This window comes from Armigeres subalbatus, chromosome 3 (genome assembly GCF_024139115.2).
Source record: "Armigeres subalbatus isolate Guangzhou_Male chromosome 3, GZ_Asu_2, whole genome shotgun sequence".
Lineage (NCBI taxonomy): Eukaryota > Metazoa > Arthropoda > Insecta > Diptera > Culicidae > Armigeres > Armigeres subalbatus.
In genome coordinates this window covers 73,481,430-73,509,364 of record NC_085141.1, presented here as the reverse complement: position 1 = coordinate 73,509,364, position 27,935 = coordinate 73,481,430, and the positions used below count along the sequence as shown (strand labels likewise).

The 27,935-nt window shown below is 39.3% G+C and overlaps 1 protein-coding gene across 1 annotated transcript; it reads right to left on the bottom strand.

Annotated features, from left to right (window-relative positions):
• Positions 1–539: 539 nt before the first annotated feature.
• Positions 540–27,935, bottom strand: LOC134219413 (protein takeout). Its single transcript, XM_062698136.1, has 6 exons — positions 27,796–27,935; positions 11,104–11,300; positions 1,923–2,041; positions 1,333–1,588; positions 1,121–1,273; positions 540–1,053 (listed from the first exon to the last, which is right to left on the bottom strand). Exons 2-6 carry the CDS (start codon positions 11,189–11,191, stop codon positions 905–907), a joined length of 765 nt encoding a protein of 254 aa, XP_062554120.1. The 5' UTR covers positions 11,192–11,300; positions 27,796–27,935; the 3' UTR covers positions 540–904.

Here is a 27,935-nt window from a genome sequence, read left to right as displayed (position 1 = left end):
TAAAATCGGAATAAATGCAAACATGTCATGGAACATTCGAACCCATTTTTCTCCATTCGAGCTCTTTGCGACATTAGTCCTTATGAAACAACTGTGTCGAACTAGTAAAGACAAACTACTTTGTAGAAGGCCCCGAACACGCTGGCTGCACGTGATGGAATCGAGCCTAAACGCTCGGGGAAATTGAAGGAACATCGCCAAGGCCGACGATTATGCAGCTAGACGACCGATACTTTCGAACAGCGTTGCTTACACTTTTAACGAAAAAAAATCTTATCTATTTGCCATTATTTTATCAAGCTAATTTAAATTATTTTTTAGAGAAATATAGTGAGCAAAACTGCGAAAATCATGAAACACTAAAATTACGAATTGTATTGGAATCCCACATGGGTCTGCACATTCTCGATTATTAAGTAGAACAACGTCTGCTGGGCCAACTAGTTATGAACAAAATATAAACGCCAATATCCAATCACCTCTTTGTTATCAGTAGGAAGTATATATGTGATATCCGGTAGGAAGTTGAACTTGTTGAACTGGAACTATAAATCCGTAATTTATTAGCCGCTAACAAGCCGTGTGATGCGTTTTCTTTTGTCGCCAAGTCAAATCTACCACTGACCGGGGTCTACAGCATATCTTCGAACAAGGACATTGTTTGTCAATCGAAGCGTAAGAGAAAAAAGCAAACGCACCCTTTACTTCACCGGCGGACACTATTCTACATACATAAAACTAAATGCAAATCGGCTGTCGGCCGCGATAAATAAACAATAATAAAATTTGACTTAAAACTAAATGTAATGAGAAGAAGAGGTTGTTGTGTTGGTATATTAATGGAATGAGTCAGTCACTGGAATTATGGAAATTCACAACCCCGCTAATAGAGCCGGTGAATTCGTCACTCAAGCCAGTACTCGAAGGGTATTCTGTCGAACAATCGCTGCATGAAGTCATGTAAGTGCTCGGTCAGCTTGGTTCTCAACTGCGGTTTCATCTCCTTTAGTAGTTCTTGGGCATTTGTATTAATGAACAGATTCATTGCAGCATCTGGAACGATTTAGCAAATTGTCAGAAGGGAATTGATATTTTCAACAGAAATTGAAAGGTTGCTTACGGATGATTGCATTCTGGTTGACCACGTTCTCAACACCCATCTTGATGTCCTTCACGCTGAAGTCCATCTTAGTCTGATCCACTGTGAGATAGGTTAAACCATCATCGCCCTGGTATGGGGAAGCTTTGAAGTAGATTTTCGATTTGACACCATCTGGTAAGATAGGGGTAAATATTAGAATATTTGTGAAGGTAGCTGAATGGCAGATTTACCATATTCTCCCCAGTAATCGCCGGCACCGGATGCCTTCAGTAACAGTAGAACTCCGGAAGACTTGTACTGAGCTCGAGCTTTAATCTTTGGTATATCAATAGTCATCTGAAATTGGAGCGTGTCGATGTCGGATCGTACGTTCACGAAGGTCAAATTGCTGACACCGAATGCTTCGATGTTCTTGAAGGTGGCCCTGTAGCCGTCGGGTCCGCTACCGAGGGCAATAGCAATTTCATCCACTACTACTGGCTCCACCTGTGGAAAAGACAAATGTCATATCTGAACTTTCACCCTTTTCGGAAATTGTGAAACATCTCGTGACCCACTAATGCTCCATTATTAAAATGGAAACAAATGTTATCTAATTAATATTCATATGAGCATATCGGACTTGAAACCCAAGCGGGCACTTCTTCCCGATTCGTGACTGGTATTGACAATAAAGTCAAGTGGTCGCCAAACCAAAGCAAGAGAGTGTGTCAAAACTCACACTGAAAAGTGCTGAGTAATTATTATTCAATCAATTAACTCCACTCCATCGAAGAAAACAAAGTCAAAGTACAATCGTCGTATAATTGACCATACTCACATCATCGATTCCGATCTCCGGAATGCCGTCCCGCAGATATTTTGTCAGCTTATTTGCGGCGTATTGAAGGCAGTCGTTCACTTGGGGATCATCTCGTTGGCAGCGGTGCATGTAGTATGCTGTGGAAGGTAAATCAAGTGTTTAAAAAGTGCGAAAACGTGTCATGATTACTTTAAGATCAGGTCCCAAAAGCTTTCGTGAAGCAAACATGGTTTGCCTGGAGAACTTTTTACTCTCAACCTTGCTGGGACAAAAGAATTTTACGAGGAAACGATAAATTAATAACGCTGCTATAGCTGTAAGGGTGCGCATATCCGAAATCTAGACACCTCATTTGGAAAAGACTTCCACCAGCTGCTGCAGTTTCTCCTAAAAAGTTGGTAGAAAAACTCGTCACGACAAGGTAAGCTTGGTTCTTCTAGGCTATCTCACGTTTGTCTCTCCCCTCTTACAAATTATTACTTTGGCGGTCCGTGAATTTGCAAGAAGCTAACGAGCTTTTGGATAGGGATGCCGAATGAAAGTGTTGGATTATCCAAATGAAGCCTAAAGTGTGTATGGAATCTTTGTATTCAATCCATCCCGGATTTAGTATACCATCGTCATTTTTATTTTCCTCCATTTGCACATTATCATTGAAAATTTATTCAAGATCTAAAAATATTTGACTTGACCTGAAATCAAATAAATAAACTTAATCAGTTTATATAAACTTATCTTATAGACTGCTATATTCATCCCATTGAAAATAAAGCAATTGGAAGGAATCTGATTTGTTTCTTATTTTTATGATTTTTTCCATCAGCCAGCATGCATGTCAGCAAAAAAAGGAATGAAATATGTGCTGTATATCTTTGTTTCGCGATGAGATGAATATATGTTCAGTGAGATAAATTGATCAAGTTTATTAATTTAGTCTCAGATCCAGTCATGTAATTTTAGATATGAATATTAAGTCTCCATTTGCGTTTTGATATTCAAAGAACTGTCAGTAATAATGTCGGATTGAGGAAAAAATTTTAATAACGACTTGTTCCGACACTTACATTTGGTTTCTCTATCCAAAAGCTCATAAACTCCATGAAAATGCACGGACCGCATACGTAATAACTTGTAAGAAATTAAAAAATGAAATGAAAATGCTCGAGATGTGCATCCCTATTGGAAATAAAACTACAAGAGCAATATTGAAACGGTGTTGTCGCCAACAGTTAATGTTGAATTCCACATCCTACCCCATTGCCGGCTACTAGCATTGCACTATTTGGTTACAAAAGTGCAACGGTGCTGGCAGCACCATCCGAACTCTGCAGAAAAAAAATCTTGTCCGAGAAGTATCCGCTCGTAGTAGTGCAATAGCTCGGATAGTAGTGGATTGCAACAAATGTTCACGGAGAACCAGATTCTCGTGAATGCTTGGGCTTCGACGTCTCGTCGTCGGGTAGCCAACCTGTCACCAGCTACTATTGATGATGGTGATGTTCCACAGACAAGATCTTCACTCACTCACCCACTCGACTGTATCAACCAGTTCGTTACAAGAATTGGACGAAACGATTTGTTCAGCCTATGGGTAAGCGTATAATGCCATAGAATAATACATTATCGAACACATAGGGAAGTCTGGTCCAAAATGTACCTTTTCAGTCTCTTTGTATTATTTTAAATCTAAATCGAAGTATTGGAACACTTCAATATGTAGATATAGTTTTCAAGATTTGCAGCAGGTTACACAAAGCCACTACACAACAAAAATATTTAAACATGTAGAAAAAGTTTAATCTTAACAATTTGGAAAAAGGTCTGTAATTTAATGTTTTTATTAATATCAAGTGAATTTCTATAACCTATGTGCGCCAATTGTGGGGTCTGTCTAGGATGTGATGGGGTTCGACAGTGGGCTCTGTTGAACTTCTATAAAAAGCTGCATGTGTCCCAAAGCAGGCCCTATCAAAGCGACCGTGTGCCGCTCAAAGCGTACTAGCGTTGGGTGTTGGGTGGGACTTTAAACAAATTTGACCCGACTGATTGAGCGTCTGTTCACCAAGGAGGTGTGGCTCCAACAACGTCTGTTCTGGCATCCAGCGGCTGAGTATGGAATGCTATTCCCCGGAAGCTATACCTAAGATGGCAGCCCCATCTCGGTGGATAGTGAACCTTGGGCCAACAACCTACTGTTCCTGAAACATCAATTTGTTCGAGAATCCGATAATGAAAGAGTACGGACTGAATTTATGGCGATGACTCTTAGAGCGAAACAACGGACACGAATAGGAACATGGAACGTTTTAAAACTTGGCTAGGAGGGTAAATTGGCACAACTTGCCAATGAGGCACGCCGCATGAACCTTGAAATCCTGAGACTGAGCGAAGTCCGTTGGCCAAACTTTGGAGAACACAGAATGTCGTCGGGACAAGTTCTGCTATACTCTGGTTTACGAGGTGAACGCGCTCCCCGGCATCGCGGAGTTGGCTTCCTACTAAGCGCTCAGGCACACTCTGCACTTATGAAGTGGGAACCTATAGGTAAAAGGATGAACAACAAAGCCCCTGGAGTTGACCAACTACCAGGAGAGCTGTTTAAACACGGTGGTGAGGCACTAGCTAGAGCGCTGCACTGGGTGATTAGAAAAGTTTGGGAGTATGAGGTTCTGCCGCAGGAGTGGATGGAAGGTGTCGTGTGTCCCATCTACAAAAAGGGCGATAAGCTGGATTGTAGCAACTACCGCGCAATCACATTGCTGAACGCCGCCTACAAGGTACTCTCCCAAATGTTATGCCGCCGACTAACACCAATTGCAACAGAGTTTGTGGGGCAGTACCAGGCGGGATTTATGGGTGAACGCTCTACCACAGACCAGGTGTTCGCCATACGTCAGGTATTGCAGAAATGCCGCGAATACAACGTGCTCACACATCATCTATTTATCGACTTCAAAGCCGCATATGATACAATCGATCGGGACCAGCTATGGCAGCTAATGCACGAAAACGGATTTCCGGATAAACTGATACGGTTGATCAAGGCGACGATGTATCGGGTGATGTGCGTAGTTCGAGTTTCAGGGGCATTCTCGAGTCCCTTCGAAACGCGTAGAGGGTTACGGCAAGGTGATGGTCTTTCGTGTCGGCTATTCAACATCGTTTTGGAGGGAGTAATACGAAGGGCAGGGATTGACACGAGTGGTACGATTTTCACGAATTCCGTCCAGTTATTTGGTTTCGCCGACGACATTGATATCATGGCACGTAACTTTGAGAGGATGGAGGAAGCCTACATCAGACTGAAAAGCGAAGCTAAACGGATTGGACTAGTCATCAACACGTCGAAGACGAAGTACATGATAGGAAGAGGCTCAAGAGAGGTCAATGTGAGTCACCCAGCACGAGTTTCTATCGGTGGTGACGAAATCGAGGTGGTAAAAGAATTTGTGTACTTGGGCTCACTGGTGACCGTCGACAACGATACCAGCAGAGAAATTCGGAGACGCATAGTGGCTGGAAATCGTACGTACTTTGGACTCCGTAAGACGCTCCGATCGAATAGAGTTCGCCGCCGTACCAAACTGACTATCTACAAAACGCTTATAAGACCGGTAGTTCTCTATGGACAAGAGACCTGGACGATGCTCGTGGAGGACCAACGCGCACTGGGAGTTTTTGAAAGGAAAGTGTTGCGTACCATCTATTGTGGGGTGCAGATGGCGGACGGTACGTGGAGGAGGCGAATGAACCACGAGTTGCATCAGCTGTTGGGAGAACCATCCATCGCTCACACCGCGAAAATCGGAAGACTGTGGTGGGCCGGGCACGTAGGCAGAATGTCGGACAGTAATCAGGTGAAAATGGTTCTCGACAACGATCCGACGGGAACAAGAAGGCGAGGTGCACAGCGGGCAAGGTGGATCGATCAGGTGGAGGACGATTTGCGGACCCTCCGCAGACTGCGTGGTTGGCGAAGTGCAGCCATGGACCGAGCTGAATGGAGAAGACTTTTATGTACAGCACAGGCCACTCCGGCCTTAGTCTGATAATAAATAAATAAATAGGTGAAAGGATAATCGTTTGCCAGATTTAGAACACGGGTCCGACACCTTACTATAATCCAATGTTATGCGCCAACCGATGCTGCCGATCTGCAAGACATAGAGAACTTCTACGTTCAACACAATGCCGTCGTAGATAGAATTCCGAAGGGTGATATCAAGATCTGTTTGGGCGACTTCAATGCAAAGATCGGATCCGACAACTCGAACCATGAGCGCATTATGGGACCCCATAGTCTCGGAGAAATGAGAGAAAACGGAGACCGGTTCGCAGAATTTTGTGGTAGTAACGACATGGTGATCGGAGGATCGCTCTTCCCTCATCGACCGGCTCACAAGGTCACGTGGGTCTCCCGTGATGGCTTTACAGAAAATCAAATCGACCACATCTGCATCAGCCGAAAATGGAAACGGAGCCTTCTTGATGTACGGAATAAACGTAGTGCCGATATCGCGTCTGATCATCACCCCATGGTGATCGGCCATCGGCGAAATACGCCTGCGCATTGCGCGGATTTGTCGGCAGGAGGAAAGAGTTGGACGACGATTCAACACACGCCGACTGGAAGATGCCACGGTGAAACGGTCCTTCGTTAAAGAACTGGAGACGCGTGCTGCAGATATTCCGGAAGGTGGCAGCGTGGAAGACCAATGGACCGCCATCAAGAATGCCTTCATCGCCACCAGCGAGAACAATCTGGGCGAACTACGCACCCAGAGAAAACAATGGATCACCGATGAGACCTGGAGGAAGATAGAGGAGCGAAGAGAAGCCAAAGCCGTGATAGAGCGATCAAAAACCAGAGGAGCCAAAGTCTTAGCCCGTCAACGAGCTCTTGAGAAGGAAGTAATACGCTCATGTCGAAGGGACAAGCGGGCGTGGACAGACTCTCTGGCCGACGAAGGAGAGGAGAGCCGCCGCATTCGGGGACATTCATCTCCTCTACGATATCTCACGACGCGTAAGCGGGGCGAAGATGAATGCAACGATGCCTGTGACAGACGCGAATGATCAGTTATTGACCGACCCAACTGACCAGCTGAAACGCTGGTTCGAGCACTTCGAACAACTTTTTCAAGTGCCAGCCAGGCCATCACCACCTCGGCATGATCTGCCTAGGATCCGACGTATAACACGCGTCAATACCGAAGCTCCATCACTGCTAGAGATTCAAACAGCCATCCAAAGCATGAAATCCCCAGGGGTGGATCGCATATCAGTCGAGATGCTCAAAGCTGACCCCATGACATCCGCTCAACTACTGTATCGTTTATTTCGAAATATCTGGGACACCGCAATTTTCCCGGTCGACTGGATACAAGGTATCTTAGTGAAGGTGCCCAAAAAGGGTGACCTGCTGTGTACCGTTCTCGAAGTTCTATCCAAAATTATCCTAGCCCGGTTTCAGGAGAAGATCGATGCGACTCTCCGGCGGCAGCAGGCTGGATTCCGTGCCGGAAGATCCTGTGTGGACCATATTGTCACGCTCCGCATAATTCTGGAGCAGGTCAACGAATTCCAAGAGTCCCTTTACTTGTTATTCAAGGACTACGAAAAAGCTTTCTACCGTCTCAATCACGAAAATATGTGGGGCGCTTTGAGACGCAAGGGGGTTCCTGAGAAAATCATCGGCCTCATCGAGGCACAGTACGAGGCCTTCTCGTGTAGAGTGCTGCCCAATGGGGTCTTGTCTGACCCTATCCGGGTCGTATCAGGTGTGAGGCAAGGATGTATTCTATCATCGTTACTTTTCCTCATCGTAATCGATGAGATTCTGGTAGATGCGATAGACCGTGAGCCAAACCGTGGGCTGTTATGGCAGTCTATAACCATGGAGCACGTAAACGACTTCGAATTGGCTGATGACGTTGCACTCCTCGCGCAACGGCGCTCTTATATGCAGAGTAACCTCAACGATCTTGCCGAGCGCTCCTCTTCGGCAGGTTTAGTCATCAACGTCAACAAAACCAAATCGTTGGATGTAAACACGGTGACTCCTTCCAGTTTCACAGTAGCCAGGCAACCAGTGGAGAATGTTGAAAGCTTCCAATATCTTGGTAGCCAAATGGCGTCAGACGGCGGTACCAAGATCGACATAGGCGCACGGATCAAGAAAGCAAGGGTTGCCTTTGCGAGTTTAAGAAATATCTGGAAAACAGGCAGATAAGTGAACGCACCAAAATACGAATTTTCAACTCTAACGTGAAATCTGTGCTGTTATACGCTAGCGAAACATGGTGTGTATCAGTGGAGAACACTCAATAGCTGCAGGTGTTCATCAACAGATGCCTGCGGTATATAATTCGGGCCTGGTGGCCTCACAACTGGATCTCAAACAACGAGCTTCATCGTCGTTGTCACCAGAGGCCGATAGCAACAGAAATTCGGGATCGAAAGTGGGGCTGGTTTGGCCATACTCTACGTAGAGGCGGAAACGAAATCTGTAAACAAGCATAAATCTAACCTGGTAACAGGTTAAAGCGATAGCCGGCCCTTTACACCACCGGAGGTGTACAGGATCCATAAGTAAGTGAGTAAGTACAGTGACCTGCATATTAAAAAGCCCACTTGCCGTTTTTTATACAAAATGGTCAACTTTGAAGATCTAGATCTCGATTGCGTGTAAACCAATTTTGCTGAAAATTTGACCAGAGCTCAGATATAACTTGAATTTTTCCACACCTAAGTTTCGACCATATTGATTCATAGGGTAAAAAATTATTGCGGTAATATAAAAAGGATTTTTTGAGAAAAAATTGATTTTATAATATCTTGAAAACTACAACTCTTAGTTTACAAGTATATTCCGCAAACTTTTTTGTATTGCCAAAATACGCGTTTTTGCCGAATAAGTCATTAGTTTACAACCTATAGAATACAAGATATTTTAAAAATAATTTTTTGCCAAAAAATTCATTTTGGTATTACCGCAATATTTTTTTACCCTATGAACCAATATGGTCGAAACTCAGGTGTGGTAAAATTCAAGTAATATCTGAGCTCTGGTCAAATCAGCAAAATTAGTTCACACGCAATCGAGATCTAGATCTCCAAAGTTGACCATTTTGTATGAAAAACGACTAGTGGGCTTTTTATTATGCCGGAAACTGTATGTGCGCCATTAAATATTAAAAAAAAGTACATTATTTGTTGCTATAGTGTTCTGATTTTTTTTAATATGCTCAAAATGCGTTTTGAAAAATGCACCACAGATAAACAGACGTAACACGTCTCATCTCAACATCGTTCACGTGTTCAATGGTTGATTTGAAATATGTTTGTGATACGCAATTGTGCCAAAAGAGGGTCTAGTATTCAACATCTCTATAGTGTACATTAGGGCAGTTCAAATTTCAAAAATGTTCGAAATTCCAACTCCCATATGTCTATTAGCATCATTTTGATAATATAGGAGTCCTGGCAAAATTTCAGGCAATTCGATGGCCATTTAGGGGTGGCGCGAAGTCAATTTATGTTTATATGGAAATTTGTATGGGAAAAACTTTAAATTTATTCAAGTCTCCCTACAACTGTCTAATCGTGATGAATTCAAATAAACATCCGCAACCTCCCTTCTTGGAATCTATATAAATGAGGCCTCCGGATAACACATCAGTTATGAGAGGATTGAACGGTTGACAGTGTGAATATGAGATAAATGGCTAAAATGGTGTAATTTGCCTTAACGTAGCAGTGGAAAAAAAAATTAATGAGTTACCCACTGGTTGAGCTCAAATAGATTCCAAAAATGGAGGTTGGGGATGTTTATTTGAATTCATCACGATTTGAGAGTTGTAAGTTGATTTGAATATATTTTAAGCTTTTCCCATACAAATTTCCATATAAACATAAATTGACTTCCCGCCACCCCTAAATGGCCACCGAATTGCCTGAAATTTTGCCAGGACTCCTATATTATCAAAATGATGCTAATAGACATACGGGAGATATTTAAATAAAAAATCATTTAGTTGGAGTGAAATTAAACAACAGACAAACAGACATAAAACTGGACAAATTTTCATCGTACATTGATTTACTGGACAATTTGAATAATCCTTAGTTCGCGCGAATTGATGTTGCTCGAATTTGACGTTTGCTCATTACCGCCATCTGGTTCGTGGTTTGCCAATGAATTTAATGTATAGATAGTCAATTGTATTTATTAAACAGCTGATGATGATGATATTCAATGTGTTATATCTGTTTGTCTGTAATTAAAATAATGAATCAATTTACGAATGGTTTGAATTGCGTCATTGTACTCCTCTGGTGCGTTCTAGGCCATTCTCCCTTGTATAGTTTACTGGACAACGCAACCGGAAACCAGGCATATTTTATGAGGGACACATTTAAAAAACAAATTACTAGCCAGCTGAATATGGATAGAAAGTGGATAGAAATTTGTTCGAAGGGCGGTTGCTTGGATAATGTGGAAGAAGCGCTAGTGGATGGCAGAGATACAGTTCTGTATAAGAACCTTACAGAAACTGTATACTATTTTGGCATATACAATATCGGAAGATTTTAATACAACTATTGTATTGGAATCAAACAATTTTGTATTATTTCAATACAGTATCTGTATAAAAAGCTTACATTTATTGTATTCAAACCTTGCAGAATTTTGTACATATGCCAACACTTTATACAATAATTGTAAGATTTATGTTTGCGTGCATTAATCACTTATTTAGGATAGAGTGTCTGTTGCTTTGTAATCAATAAACTAATGTACATATGTCAGTTTTGAGTTAAAAATTCTAATTTACGGGCTCTCTGCTTATGATTGATGAGGACAGAACCAAAATTTGAAAAAAATGGCTGCGCTAAGATTTATGTAAGTGATTTTTTCAAAATATGTTTAAGTTCATCGCTTAAATATATCAACATATGTACGCGACGAATAGGTTGGTTTATGTTTATTCCATCCGCTTCATTCGTCAACCAAAATGCAGCTCTGGTTCCCAAACTCACGGTGCAATTAGCTATGACTCTGAGTCGTCACATTGACGGATTGGAATCATCTAATCTAACGCATGAAGTGCGTCAATATTTATTAAATCTCATTATCGCCGCTGATCAATGAAACTGCAACGATCAAACTAAAAAAAACATTAGGGCAGATACTTACGGGCCTGTTGTGCGACCGACAAGTGCCACATGCCCGCAACGAGCGCAAGCACTGCGACTGGTACTGGGGTCATCGAACGCATTCTCATTGCCAATCCTTGGCACTGTTCGGTAGCACTTGGTCGACCGTCTCCGTCTCCGTCGTCTCGAGCTAGACTTAGATGGGCTGTGATTTGATGGTGGTTTCTGATGAATTCTCTGTAACGGCAGTTATAGGTTTACTAAGCTTTCTATTTGGTAATAAAAACATGAGAAGTATTTTACAGCTGAATATTATGAAAATGTAGAATAAACATTTTTTCCAAAATATTTCCTTTAGCCCATATCTCATTTGAGTAGCAAAATGTAAAACAAAATGAACTTCAACTATTCAACAATTTCACTTAGCATTACATGGTTTACATTATAATATTTAATAACTCAGACGAGAGAAGCGATTTAAAAAAACTATAATTTGAAGTGATAATTTTTCAGTTTTTGAAGGAGTTTATAGTTAATAGGAGAAAATCCTATAACGAATACGTAAGTTAATTAGCAGCAAATGGACCGGTTGTTTTGTTGGAGACACTTTTGGATTTGAAACATTACTTTAGGTGAATGAATCCTTAAAATTGTGGCATACACACTTTCACACCAGCCTTGTTTACGACATGCCGTCGAAACAGGAAGTACTCCGGCGCTTATTTTACATTTTTTCAAGCTATCAAAGATCCTGGGGCCAAAGACACGAAGCCGCTCATAAGGAGGATTAGAAGCTGCATCAGGTCAGGACATTGGCGTAGCCAGAAAACTGGTTTGGGGGTAGGGGGGGTTATGTCCAAAAACCCCCTCGTGGCTACGCCAGGTATTTCCGGGTGGGTGGGTCAGGTATTTCCGTCCATCGTCGTAGGGGCTAAAACCAACGAAAGCAACGTCCATTTACTAAAACTCTTCTATAGCAGAACGTTTCTCCTGAGCTTACGATTTGGTACGGATAAGTTTGGCAAAAAGCATGTCTTTTATTGATTTTATAAACTATGATGAAAAGACGGAAATGCCTGCCTTAACGCTAACATGCTAACACACAACTAACTGTACTTCTTTGTAGTTTTTTTTCGAGCCATTCTGGTCAAATGGGTTAGTTCTGTGTGTCTGAGAAGGAAAACAAAAAACGACAAATTTTGGAAAATGTGTAACTTTTAACATATTGATTTTCGACCTGGGCCTTTGTCGGGGTCCGCGACGTTAGGCATAAGTACGTTAGGCATAAGGACGTTAGGCATAAGTACGATAGGCATAAAGGACGTTAGGCATAACGGACGTTAGGCATAATGTACGTTAGGCATAATGGACGTTTGGCATAATTCTGCCTTCTTTATGTCATAGGCTGTTCTTCGGGTCATTTTATGCCTAACGTCCATTATGCCTAACGTACATTATGCCTATGGTCCGTTATGCCTAACGTCCATTATGCCTAACGTACTTATGCCTAACGACTTTATGCCTAACGTACTTATGCCTAACGGGGTATACCCCTTTGTCGGGTGCAACTTCATACCATTGCCCGTCCTTTGCCATCAAAATGTCAAAAACCATTTTTTTTAGTTTCACCGGTATCCAACTTTTGACGCTAGCCTTAAATTAGCAAGGGGTGAATCGAATTTGACATGCACTGTGCACATAGTTATGTAATTTAAAACCATATCTTGTAATATCTTACACAGCTCAACAAGATTTTGTCCCTAACACCAAATAATGTGTCCCTAGTAGATTTTGGCTCGCTGAATCCGAATCTGACTTCAGATTTGCTCTAACACGTCGAGATTTTGAGATATACCTCAATAAATGTCGTAAAATCAATGATTTTGAGCATTTTGAAACAGCCATCGTTAACCCTATAAAAAGAATTACTAGTCAATCAAGGTCCAAAATGGATCACAAACATCTAATCTTTCGAAATGTGGTGCATTTTGAGCAAGTTAAACATAATAAGTGTGATTTATCTACAATTTTAGTAAGTGAAAGTTATTTAAAAATATGTTTTATGCAAGCCATCTTCGTAGACTTGTATACAAGCCTGGTTGTTTTCTTTGAACGGTTTTGAGAGGAAAGTAACAAGAATTCAATATAATAGTTTGTCCAAGCAAAAAAAAATAATATGTTTTCATTGAAGTAAGTTCTATTGAATGTAAATATGATATTATATTTCTTCTGGCGCGATGAATTTTCAATAATTGCTCAAGCGACATGGTGTATCTACTGTCAATTGAAGTTCCTTTATTATGTTCATTCGAATAAAGCTAGTACGAGAACTATACGCAGTTCAATATATTTTGATTATTTCTGCTATTTATCATTCCAATATTCCTATGATAGAAATTTGGGCGGAAAACTATCAATTTGCAAAATCAATCAACAAATCGATAAGTTGCATTCAATCGTTCTTGTGTATGATTGCATACAAGCTGCTGAAGCGACGTTGACGGCTACGCAACAGAAACCCGAAAACGTCAACAACCTACTCGTGCGTGGGGAACTTTTTATTTGGTTCGTGTTAAAAATGCTGCGTGGATGTTGCAATAATCCCAATGCAATTTATTTTATCTATGGTCAGTTTATAACAGTGAAACGGGAAAAAGTTCACTAGTTTTATGAAGCTTTGTAATGTTCTAAGACGCAAAGTTATGCGTCAGGAAAAAATAACTTGGGCTCCGCTCCACTTGTGTGCTGTTCAACATGTTACAGTTACCCGAGCACATGGTTGATCCGCCGTTTCTGCATTCTGATATTTCTCTAATTTAACAAAACAACGGCATGAACGAGAAAATTTACGATAAAGATACGAAATGTTTAAGTTTCAACTTATTTTCCGAGTCAATGTGGCTTGATTTCTCTGGTAGGGGATCTGGTACAGGATTTGAATTTGTTCAAATTGCAATCCGATCTGTTTCCTTGTTGATTAAAACAAAGGTACTTTCTGGATCATGATGATCGCACTATATTCTAGTACAACACAATTGCAACATGATAACAGATTACGTGTGGTTGTAGGAAGTTGATAGATCAAAAAAAACAACCAGACTCCAGCAGATTAACATTTTGGGAGGAGGAGAAATGTTGAGCATAAAATGGAAAAAAAAATGATATTTTATTAAAAGTCGAATGAAACATATATTTACAAACTGACTAGTATCTCTATACTTCATTCAATATTTTCATATCACAGTTCCTCTGGCCGCAGGTTGTTGAATTATTGGTGGCTTCGAACTGGTGGTGATGGCGTTTGCATGCAAGTTTTTGAAACGGACTTGCATGGAATGTTTTTAAATTAAATTCAGTGAGCTTAAATTCAAGGAAAACCGAATAGATAACAATTGTAACGTGCAAATCTGAAGAAAATTCATTAGATCAGATGTGCTTATACCGTTTCGGATATTGATTGACCTAAAATTATGTTTTCATACTACATGAAAGTCCTTCGAAAAATGCCAATTTCTTCAGTTATATCTCAAAATTTGGACGTGTTAGAACATATCTGAGGACAGATTCGGATTCAGCGAGCCAAAATCTACTGAAGACACATCAATTGGTGCTGAGGACCCGCAAAAGGTTAAATTTTGTTCCCCTGTGTTATTAGCCATGAGTCCTTTTGCAGAACTGTCATATTTGTATAAATATAAATAAATTTTCTTTTGTTTTTCTGAAATATTGATCTAATTTTATATGTTTTTAGGACTTTGTCTAATAAAAATAAATAGATTTTTCTTGAATTGTTTTACGGGACTAAATACGTTTCAAATTTCTTCATAATATAAAGGCCTATTCATTGAAGTAATAGCTTTTTTTCATCTCCTAACACGTGTAAATACACGCTAAAAATGAACTACTCAAAATTGAGTCGAATCCGACTCATTTTCATTAAAAACGGGACAACTCAAAATTTGAGTAAAAGATACTACTTCAATAAAATGATGATTGCACTTAAACTAGGAGTCTGTTTGTCGTAAAATGCACTTAGATAGATAGATAAACTTGATTAGCATCTGTCGTATTAAAAATTGATGGAAGGCCAAGCTTAACTTTCGCGAAATCATCATTTTATTGAAGTAGTATCTTTTACTCAAATTTTGAGTTGTCCCGTTTTTAATGAAAATGAGTCGGATTCGACTCAATTTTGAGTAGTTCATTTTTAGCGTGTAGCAAATTCCATTAAAATATAATTTGATAAAGAATGGTTCAGTGGTGCGAAATACCGAAAGATCTTCTTGGTTGATAGGTTGTGCTAATCATATCAAAAGATACCACGAAATATAGTAACTTAAGGAGGTTCGTTACATATTGTTTCGCAAATACGCAAAGGTGTTTTTTGTGTTTCAATCCCCTCACCAAGATTTCCCAACACACAAGAATTTGTTATACCCATTGTTCGTTCAAATATAAGGAATGTTCTTACTTAGAGGATATTCCAGAAGACAATCATGGCCACAAGTCGTTGATGGGAAATAGTATGGCTTTATTGTCAAATCAATAACAGAAATTGTTCAACAAAGATGAGTCTGTTCTTTCTTTTGTTTCCTTCTTCCTTTATTTATGTGATTTTTTTAATTTCAAATTACACTTAGTCTTGAGCGCATTACCGTGCGGGACCGAAATCCGTACAGCACCGAAATCCGTCCACCTCATGAGATATCAATAAATTAAGAGAGGTTAAAGATAATTAATGTAGGAATAATTAATCTTATTCTGTTCAGATACTTGACAGTAAGTTTTTAGGGCATAGAATTGGAAAGAAGGCTTTGAAGATAAAACCACAAAAATCAGAAACAAATCTCCACCCACCAAACACGGAGTTTGTGCCGCCATCTTGTTTTCGGGTAGAGCATAATTGCACCAAAAGTAACTGAGTTTTAATTGTTAATTGCAAATCATTTCATAAGATAAGCAGAATACAAATCGACGGGATCGCTTCTCAAGGTGCATATTGAACTATTTACAGTGGTAGTTTAGTCAATCAGGTTGTTTCAATTTAGATATTTAGTTAAGAAATAGCTGTACGGATTTTGATCCTTTGATTCGAAATCCGTCCACGGTGGACGGATTTCGAGTCAGGAGTAGTTGATTTAATTCATTATTTTATCATGTTTTTCGTAGTTTTTAATGAGTAAATGTGAAACACTTCAAAAGTAGAAGCCTTCATGCGCCTGTGTCAATGATAAACGTTTTATTTACATTCTATTCCTATTTTCTAATGACTTTTTCATATACGAAGGTGCTTAAGTGTACGGATTTCGATGCCCCACGGTACTCTTTCTTGTTTGAATGGTCCAAAAAATTGAAAATCTATGGAGAAAGAGCTGAGTAAGTGTAACCCACTATAGAAAACACAGTCGTAGTCCTACGTCAAAAACAAATCCCATCATGTGTCATTTAAAAACAAACCTCATCGTTATGGCATTCTGTGCTTGCTTTATGCTGGCTGGTCCGTTTCAGGATTTCTGCCAGGTACCATTGAAGATGCCATCGAAAACATAAATTAACATAAATTCGGCCACACATTACGAAAGAGCGGAGCCGAAATCTGCAAGCAAGCGCTGGGCTGGAATCCGGTAGGATATCCCAGCAGAGGCAGACTCAGGGGTTCGCGGCAGCGTAACCTCAATATGGGAAGATCCATTAATTACGTAACGCGGAAATTGGGCATTTTCAACTCCCCCTCCCCCCTATGTCACACTTTTTGTATGAACCATCAGAAAATTTTGTATGGATTGTCACACTTCGCTCAACCCCCCCTCCCCCCTCTAAGCGTTACGTAATTTGTGGACGCTCCCTATAGGAATAAAGAAAGTCGACAGAAATCTAACCGGGGTCCAAGACTAGGCTAATGCGAGCAGCCGCCCAGGATGGATATTGAGTGAGTCAAGTTATCTTGGCAGATAGGGACACGGCAGGTATTTCCAATAAACCAATTACCAATGAATGCAACCAGTTTTGCCGATTTTATGGAATATAAGTAATGTTTTAGAATTTTTTGCTTCGCACGGTTTTGAGATGTTTGCACAACACAGTTTCAAGTAGTTTCTTTAAATTTCTCACCAATATTCACACTAAAGCCATTGCATATGTAATTATACTTATTTACCAATAATTAAAAGTGTCAAAATTAAAATATTGCATACGAAGGAGAATTATAGGCATTTGAAATTCACAGGGAGCTGCTCCGAAAAACGTCAAATAAATGTCAAGCCCTCGTTTTCACTTATTTAACATGTTTTTTGTTTTATTTAATCAGTGTTGGCTTATGACTAGGATTCTTAATGAGCCCCAACATATACCAAACGCCAAAGTTATTTGATTTTTATGCCAAGCTGATATCATTTTTTTAATTATTTACCTAGATGATGTTTTGTACTTTTCTGAGGTTTAGTTGCTGAGAAGTAGTTGCAATTACTTCTAGACGACAATAATAACATTCCTATATACAATTCCAATGAAATTTTTTTATTGGGTGATTTAGAAAAAGGCGCCCCAAAAATGGTCAATTCGTACAAAACAATTTTTCAGACCCAACATAGAAGCTAAATATTGAGTGCGCGTTTTTTCATGTTACGAACAGCAGAACGAAATATTATGTTCTGCATTCCTGAAATATTATGTTCTGCATAATGCGGTCTGTAATAAAATTAATCAGTGCGCGTCTTCTCATGTTACGAACAGCAGAACGATCGTGCGTGTTCGGAATAAAAAATAAATAGGCGACTTCCTGTAGATTACCTTATAATCTAACCAAATATCCCTTTCCCGTTGCACTCACGAAGATGCAGAGGATTCCTCGGTCTCTTGTAGCAATGAGTGTTGGACTAATTTTCCTCCCCTAATCCTAAATTGACTGTGAGGACGTGGTCGGCATCGTTATTGGTCTCGAATTATTGAAACGCCAAACCATGTACAGTGAGAATGGTTTTCTAATCCCAAGAAAGCTATTCATTTGGTGAGCTGTGCAAATTTGTTGTTTCTCGGCCAATCGCGACTAGTAATTACGATGAGTACAGTCCATCAAGCTAAGTTAAGCTAAGGCAAAATAGATGCTAAATATTTTCTAAATTTGACGCCAAAAAATCAGAAAAAATACATCCCGTACATTAAATGGATATTACCTATAGGATACATTGAAATTCTCATAGAACATTACATGCATTTCAATTTGCCGACTAGTGTGCTTATACAGTCAAACCTGCATTAGTCGATATTCTATGACTCGATATCGACTCATGGAAGCACATTATGCCAAATTGAAACATATTTTCTGAGTTACTGTGATGCTCCTTGGAACAGCTTTCCAAAGAATTTCTATTCCACATCTCTATATTTCCATAAGTCGATGATCCCTTCAATATCGACTCATGGAGGTTTAACTGTAATTTCTGGAACAGTCTATATGTGATGAAAACATACGTTTCACGGCGTGTTTAGACAAAAAAAAAATGACATCATCATAACTTCTCATATTTTGATTTGACCAAGTTATAGTCCAAATTATTTGATAAAATAAGCTCAAGAATCGAAGAGCATAAAGGAGCCAAATTCAATGCAAGTGTGTGAACATTATAAAAATTAATCAGCGAATGGCGTAAACTTGATCATTTTTCTATACATAATCATTTGGGCTTATTCTACGAGTGGAGTGACGTGAGATTGCTCGAATGACGTGAGAAGAGTCGTATAGCCCCATTTGAATAACATGGTCATCTCACGTGAGAATTGCTAAAATCGACTCACCTCACGTCACTCGACTCGTAGAATAAGCCCAATTGTATGGACATATAAATTTTATACATTTAGTTTTTTTGTCACACGGAGGAAAAAAAAGTACCTAGCGTTGTACAATTCAACAACGTCAGTTCAATACGAAAAGCCAACCTTGAGTTTATTGACTGAGGTCGAATTTGCGTTAAGTAGGCATTGCGCGGCCGGTAATAAAATTAATCAGTTCAGTGCGTGATCTCTCCTGTTTCGGACAGCAGAACGATCGCGCGGTCGGCCGAATTATTGTGTTCTGCATTGCGCGGCCGGTAATAAAATTAATCAGTTCAGTGCGTGATCTCTCATGTTTCGGACAGCAGAACGATCGCGCGGTCTGCCGAATTATTGTGTTCTGCATTGCGCGGCCGGTAATAAAATTAATCAGTTCAGTGCGTGATCTCTCTTGTTTCGGACAGCAGAACGATCGCGCGGTCAGCCGAATTATTGTGTTCTGCATTGCGCGGCCGGTAATAAAATTAATCAGTTCAGTGCGTGATCTCTCTTGTTTCGAAGCGGGCTTGGTAGTCATATGGCTACTGCTTCTGCCTCATACGCAGGAGGTCGTAGGTTCAATCCCAGGTCCGTTCCATTCTCCTACTTTGTATCTTTCTCTTAATTTCTCATGTTCTAGCAATCGCTAGATCTGGAAATGGACTTCCATACCGTTTCCATTACTATTCCTATACCTTCAACTTGAGTATTCTAACAGTAATCTGCTAGAATTGGAAATGAACTATAGAGCTCCTTTCCTACATCCAATTAGAAATTCCATCAGTTACCTTCTCCTATCTATCACATTGGCAGCTCGTTAACCAAGACGGACCTCTGCCTCTCCAACCTAACACAGAAATTCCAACAAATTCCGCATGAACTCGTGGCAAGTGCAGAGGTATATTCGGCTTGCAGTGGGCGAGTGATTGCATCATCATTTCCTCCCTCTACCCTACATTGACTTGCATTCTGACGTGGCAGGCGCCAGTATGACCTATCAAATGAGATCACCAGTACTTGTACATTGAAGATGTGTGCTAGTCCCAAGCAAACATCTGTTGGTTCCCTGTGCAAGAACAGCTGATCTGGTCATAATGGAGTAGCAACTACGAGCAGTCAATCAAGCTCAAGCTCAAGCTGAGGTCGAATTTGCGTTAAGTAAACTTCCAGTTGAGTAAATTGGGTGAGCCACGCCGGAAAATTAAGAGGAAAAGAATATTTTCAACTTGAAGATGATCAGAAAAATATATTAAGCTCTTTTAGTGGAATGTATTCAACCGTCCAAGACGAATTAAGTACTCTCCATTTAATTCCACCAATTATTTTCGATATCTTTGCAGATACGTATTTCGACCACAACTGTGTGGTCGTCTTCAGTGTCTCGTACTTGACTCGACTTCGTATCTGCGTATCTGCAAAGATATCGAAAATAATTGGTGGAATTAAATGGACAGTACTTAATTCGTCTTAGACGGTTGAAGATGATATTTTTAGTAACCAGGGGTGGCATTGCGCATCTCGATTCGAACGTAATTCTATCGAGTCGAACAAGTTTGGCATTACGGCTTTCGATTCGATCTTGAAAACGACTCATCGTTCGAGTATACTCGAGGAGGTACAAGAATAACGAGATGTTTTGGCATTATGGATACTCGATAGCACACTGGAAAACGACTCAAGTCGAATGAAAAACACTCGTCACCTTCATAGCTTTCGAATGCTGTTCGAGAGTAATTTCTTGCTGAAAGTTTTTAGTTACATTTGTTATTATTTCGCTACGGGAAGATAATAAATGTTCCATTATTGTATCTTGAAGGAAAGAATGTCATTAGTATACCTACTTTTATAGTTTTCAGGCTATATTAAATCTCTAATTATCCCGAAATCCGCGTAAAAACGACTTCAACTAAAATATTTTTTTGCTGTTTTTACGTATTTCATGACAATTTCGATAACCGCGTGAAAAATCGATGGGGAAAATCTGCGTAAAAACGTGTTTATTCCAAAATCTATGTAAAAATAGTTGAGTTAAATAAAAAAAACGCACAAGAGATAACCCAAGTGCATTTAACTAAAACACATGGAAACATCAAAGTAATTTATTATCGAATCCTTCTTTAGCTTTAAATTATTTAGCTCAAAATTGGATCTGTGGCATGAACTCGAATAAACATAAAACTTATAATTTGTGTTCTAACAATATCTCAATTTACTAAACATATCGTATCGGCATAATGTTTTAATCGACAACTGCAACTGCTCAATAAATAATATTCCTTTTTACAGTCATTGAGCACAATTTGCTTGTTTATAAATAAACTGCCAATTCATGCCCTGAAGGATGCCTTTCCAACAGGCAACATGCTTCACGCAGATGAAATTACTCTTATTCTCTCTGTTTACTCACATTCGCCATGCGCTAAAGGTTGTCTCTCCAGCGGGCGGCATACTAAACACGGAGACAGCTATCTCTTCTTCTTCTTCTTCTTCTTTCTGTTTGGGTGGTGCTTTCTTTTGTGCACCACCTACCTATCTGGACCGGCATCGCAGGCCATATGTCCACCTATTCCTATTTATACTCCAATGGAGTTTACAATCATGTTCTGCTTTATCGGCTGGTATTGTATTTTTTTAATTGTCTTACAATTATTGTTTGTTTTTTATGTCCGTAGACTTTTTCATTCGTTTAAAGTCATATAGACTATCACCTCTTTTTAATATTTAAAGGGTGTGGAGGGGGTGGGAATCGAACCCATGACCATCTGATTCAGAGTCAGACGTGTAGACAACAACTCTACGGACCCCCCCACACCTATCTCTTATTCTCTCTGTTTACATTTAGTTTGACAGAACATACTCGATTGAGCTAGTACTGTACTGAATGAAGTCGAACGAAATACATAATGCCGCATTTTTTTCGAAACGAATGCAAAAACGTACGAATCGAGTGATTAGACTCGAGATGCACAATGCCACCCCAGTTTGAATGCACGAATGCAAGTTATGAGAATTTAAATAAACGCGATAGGGTGGTTCCTAAAAATAGGTTTTCTACTCATAACTTTTTGAAAATTCATTTCTCGCAAGAACGAGAAATTCTTCCAAACACTTCTAGAACTTTTGAAGACGCACATTTTTGTCAATATAGGGTAAGACGGTATAATGCGCCCCACCTGACCAACACGCCCACCTTTTATTTCTAGAAAACTATAACTAACTTAGGGTCAAAATCAGTTGGTACCTATAAATATTTGTAAAACCATCATACTATGTGAATGTGGAAGGTAATTAAAATAACAGCAAAATACAAAAAGTTAAAGTTTTTATGTAACTGTTAATGTTTGTTTGCTCAACATTCTGGAACGACGCTAGCATACCCGAGTAACACAATTCAGACTAATTTGGTTGCAGCAACTTATGCATGACTTGATTTGATCATATATAGGTCTTACTTACTCGTCTATGACAAATGTGTTGCTTGGGTACGGTCTGCGAAACTTGCACTGGAACACTCAGTTGGGCAACAAAATAACTTGTCTCAGTGGTAAATCTCATCTTCTTCGATATAATAAAAATGAGTTGAGATTTCCTTCCTGACGATTTAACTCGCAAACGGGTTGACCGATTTGCAAGATTTTTTCCCTAATCGATTCGTTTTGGGATCCGCAAGGTTTGTATCTACAAAAAGTTGGTGAATTTAACGGGGAAATGTAAAAAATCATTTGAATACAATTTTTGGTCAGCTGTTGAGGAAAACAAAACAAACGCGCGGAAATTGATCTAGCGTGCGGTGCTGCAAATAGTTCATTGTGACATTTGCAACACCCGGGCAAAGCTGCACGTAACCGCGAAACAACTCACTTGACGGTTCCTATCACACAAATCCGACCTTGCGTGGAAGAAGCCAAAAATAAATAAAATAAATCCGGTGATTACTTTGCCTTTACTCCCGTGTTGAATTTTTACCCACTATGAAGTTTCACCAACTCAAATTTATGTTATTTTCACTCACTCGAGACTATGGTGAAAACAACTCAAATTTGGCTTCTTCCACGGAACAGCACACGTTGGGTCGATGCAGCTCTCTTTGTTTATAATAACATTCATGAGAGGGAGTGAGAATACTACCTAATATTGAGTTAAAAATTTGAACTTCGTACTCAAAGTTGAGTTCTTTAAACTTTTTTTTTAGGTTCTTTTTTTCTTTCTGTGTGGGTCTCTTTCGCTAGTCTAGTTGAGATTTCCTTCCTGACGATTTAACTCGCGAACGGGTTGACCGATTTTCAAGATTTTTTCCCTAATCGATTCGTTTTGGGATCCGCAAGGTTTGTATATACAAAAAGTTGGTGAATTTAACGGGGAAATGTAAAAAATCATTAGAATACAATTTTGGTTCAGCTATTGAGGAAAACAAAACAAACGCACGGAAATTGATCTAGAGTGCGGTGCTGCAAATACTTCATTGTGACATTTGCAACACCCGAGCAAAGCTGTTGAATGTTTGTTTGTTAGTGACGCTATTGGACGGGGCGAAGTCCGTCGGGTCAGCTAGTATTTAAATAAATATGAGTTGAGATTCCCTTCCTGAAGATTTGACTCACGAGTTGACCGGTTTGCATGATTTTTCCCCTTGTCGATTCGTTTTGGGATCTGCAAGTTTTGTATATGCAAAAAGTTGGTGAATAATAACGGGGAAAGGTAAAAAATCATTAGAATACAAATTAATACAAACAGCTGACCGTTGAGGAAAGCAAAACAATCGCACGGATATTGATCTAGAGTGCGTAAAATACTAATAAAGAGCTAAGAAAAGTTTTTGGTTAAGGTGAAAAGTAAAAAGTTATCAAGGAGTTGGCCTTAGGGGGGGGGGCATATTATACCGTCTTACCCTACCCTGTACCGTCAAAAAACCATGTGATCTATGGATCAGCCTACTTTGATTGATCTAACGTTTCTTTTCTTACGAAAATCGGTTTTCTTTGAATATATTTGTATGGGTCACATGTAGAACGTTTTTAAGGCATATCTTTTTGATGAAGACCCATCCCAGTCAACATTATGGTACCTATAACTCTTGATATATGTTATTATATAAAAACCAACTTAATCGTACTTAATGCACAGATTGGCAAAGTGGAGACGATATAGGTACATGCGAGAATCATTTTAGAATGTTTCCCAACATTATAAGAACAGTACATATAACGATTAAACATTAAAATATTTAAAAAAAATAAAATAAATCTTACCAGCACTAAATCTTGAGCATGCGATCTTTGGATTTGCAGGCATATACTCTACGTCCGCACCATATTGCAACGTCTTGAAGTGAATCGGATTTTTGTACAACATAAACTATACAATTTATATCTTTACAACTGCTAGAAACTTCTATCCAGCTTTTCATGATCGGTAAAGGCGGCTTGTCAGTGTATAAAAATAAATCGGTCACTGTACTTTTAGTCACTAGCTGGAGGAAAATTCACTGGCGAAAAGGCCTCCCCTTCCCTTCTTCTCATCCAGTGAGCTTTCCTTCAACTGGTGTCAAAAAGTACAGTGACCGATTAATTGGATTAATTTTTATACACCGACAAGCCGAGCGTGGAAAGCTGGATAAGCCAGTTGGACTGAAGTGGTTTCGCTTGTGATTCACATAGACATTCATTCGCAGTGATATAATATATTGCAAGAAATATAGGGAAACTATTCCGTTTTCCATCTCACTGAACATATCTAGACTCACATTTGAAAAGGGCGTAACAGCCAAAATATCAGAAACAGTCTGAATAAATTTTGGCTGTTACGCCCTTTTCAAATGTTGGTCTGGATATATTCACCTCAACGCAAAACAGAGAAACACAGCAACAATCTTGTCGCTTCTTTTTGCTAACATGCATGCAGACTGCTGAAAAAATCACAAAAATAAAAAAACAAATCAAATACCTCTTCATTGCTCTGTTTTTGATGTGATAGAAATGGCAGCTATAAAATGAAGTGCTAAATTGTTCCGCTAAGTCATTACGAGTTTTAATTCACACATTTACGATTGGTTTTCACTACGGTAAAAATTATCGTATACGTTGCATTCTATACGACATTTTTGACAATAATCTTACATGCAATGCGATTTATTGACAATAATTTGATATGCAATGCGATTTAGATTTTAGATGGACGCAAATGCGACTTTATTTGCTGTTTGTTATATTGTAATGCGCCAGATGATCGCCTAAGAAAAATATACCTCCAGAAAAAAAGCTACTTTGATATTTTTGGAAATTCGGCCGCCACATGGTGAATTGTGGCGATGAATGCTTTGAAAGCACCGGACGATGGTAGTGGGGATAAGTTTTCCACATCTATGAGAGCCTTGGAAAATGATCACAAATCTTGTCATTTTGTTGCAAGGCACAATACGATATGTAGTTTACTGGGATGGACCTATCTCTTTTATTTATCAACTTAGAGCCGTTTTTCGATAAATTTAGGAAATCGGTTTGCTCCATTTTGAAATATTCGCATGTGAAAAAAAAACATAATTTAATCTTCCGGACAAAGATGCTAATGAAATCATGGGATATTGATCTCAGTTATCCTTCCGCTCAATAAACAAAGTTTACTGTTCGTCATGAAGGATCATTTTTCACAACTTTTGTTGTGGCAACGCATTTGTAACGTGAACAAAACTTAAAATCCGCTTTCAATCAGGATAGTCATCAAATTCGCGAATGATTATATCTTTCCAGAGCACTCTTTGATTTGGGATAATATCTTTGCACAAGCAAAGATAGTATCTTGAGCTCAGATGATATTGCAATACCTAGTTATAAGAGATCATTGTTCTTTGACAAACATATGCGATTTTAAAAGTTCTAAAAATGCTTGGAACTAAGTTTTTGCGAGAAATTAATATATACAAATTTTGAGAAAAAAAAACAGATTTTTAAAGACCGTCCTTTATAGACCGCGTTTTATCTCTCTTTTTTCTAACAAACTAACAGTATCCTGGTAGTCGTTTCCGAGATATGTTTGCTCGTTTGTTTACCCTTATAAGAGTAATCACAGTATTGCTGATTCTGGTTCACCTCGACATAAATCTGGATAGGTCCAGGTTAGCATGTATACGCTTATAATAACACAAAATAACTCATCGGCTGGGTCGATTCTGCCTATATTTTTGTAAATTCGACGTTTATGGAATCCCTGAATGACAATTCAAATTTCTTTTTTTACAAAAAGCAAACAAGAAAGTATTTTCGAAAAAATACATAAGTTCATACCACTTCTTTTCCCGTAAAACGGAAGATCACTTTGACATGGTATGTTACGATGTAAGATCTACCCAGCAGCTACCCTAGCTTCGTCCATTTTTCTAGCTAGGGCAATAAGTTGTGGTAATTGTGGATTCATCGCATTTAGTCCCCGCTACCAACAGCAGTTTTTTGTTGTTTGCTTGAATTGTGAGAAATCATAAAAATCAACATCCAAGGTTGGAATAGAAAATTGATTTCCGGTACTTCAAAAGAAATATGCAGACTTCTAAGACTTCTAGTAAGCTAAGTAAAAATAATAATTCCGATGCTAAAACGTTTTCTACAGCATAATATGTTGGTAAAACATGTAAATAAAATGTTCAAAATACATAGGTTTGTAAAATTATGTTAGCGCTTGCAGCCCTTAGATGTCGAAGGCCTATTTCATATGTAGCCGAACAGAACCTGTTTGGATTCCGGTGAATGCATTTTCCGAGTTATTCTTATTTATTTTTTTTTTTAATTTTATGGAGATGAGTGTTTGACTGTAATATCTGTCATTTATGCTAGTATATTTAGCTGTGCAGTCAAAGAACTCTGTCAGATCGATGATTTTATGTTCTTCCCTATAGTTCCTTCCGTATACGTTTCGGCACTGACTAGTACCATCTTAAGGAAATAATTTGTAAACGTAAAGAAACGTAAAGACGTAAATACGTAAATCATCGTTCTGGCAGAGTTCTTAAACTGCACAGCCTAATATACCAAAAAAAAATTTGTTTGTATGTCTCAATTTCCAGAGAAGACTCCGACCTTAAATATAGCTAAAATTGACTATCAAATTTTAAGGGTTTCCAATAAGAGCTATTTGGAATAGGTAAGACACCTTCAGGTATCTAACGAAATGAACTGAAGAAGAGTTAGTAATGGATGATCTGGAAAATGGAAAACACATTTAAAATTATTTCGGATGCGTGGATGTGTCCATTGTCCAATTTTCGTAAAACCCTTCTCTTTCAAAGTTATATAATTACATCATTGCCACTTCCCGACTTAAATTTGTCACACATCAGCATGGCATGTGTTAAAATCCATTTCACCGCCTCCAGCAACCCGTCCCTCTCAGCTCTGTCAATATTTTCACCGCTCACACCCCATCAATGGATCAACCGTACAATAACTTTCTGCACATAATAATTTCTCCTCGATCCAATCCACCGTTCTTCCTGATGGCTTCCAATCATGACGCCGCTATGTTGGTCCCGCTACTATCTTGTATACACTATATCCACCGGTAAATTAGCACGCCTTCACTTTCCATTCAGTTGCACACTCGCGCTTCCTTGAGCGTGATTACATCCAATCGTGACTAATACCACGTTCCACATTATCATTGAATTGCTATGCACTGACAATGCGCGATTCGCGTGTTCGGCGAAGAATCAATCATCAATTTTCACTTTTTCGGCGGTCCATCATTGCGCAGTACCACCCATCATCACCCAGCTGCCAAGGAGTGCGGTCAACAGACGGGGAACCCCTTATGGGGTCCATAACAGCCAGTGGCAATTAAAACGGTACATGCGTTTCTTTTCGCGAACTTCTATCTGCTGGCTTGCTAATTTAATCGCCCATATGGACTTCGATCAAAGCAGAAATAACACACTTACGTCTTCCGTAGATGTTCTGGACGTTGATGTGATAAAAAACGCTAGACACGGTTGCTGTTAAAATACGGATCGAACCGGACCGGAGGAAAGATTTTTCACGAATGCCGAAGAAATGAACCCATCGCGGTGGTTTTATAACT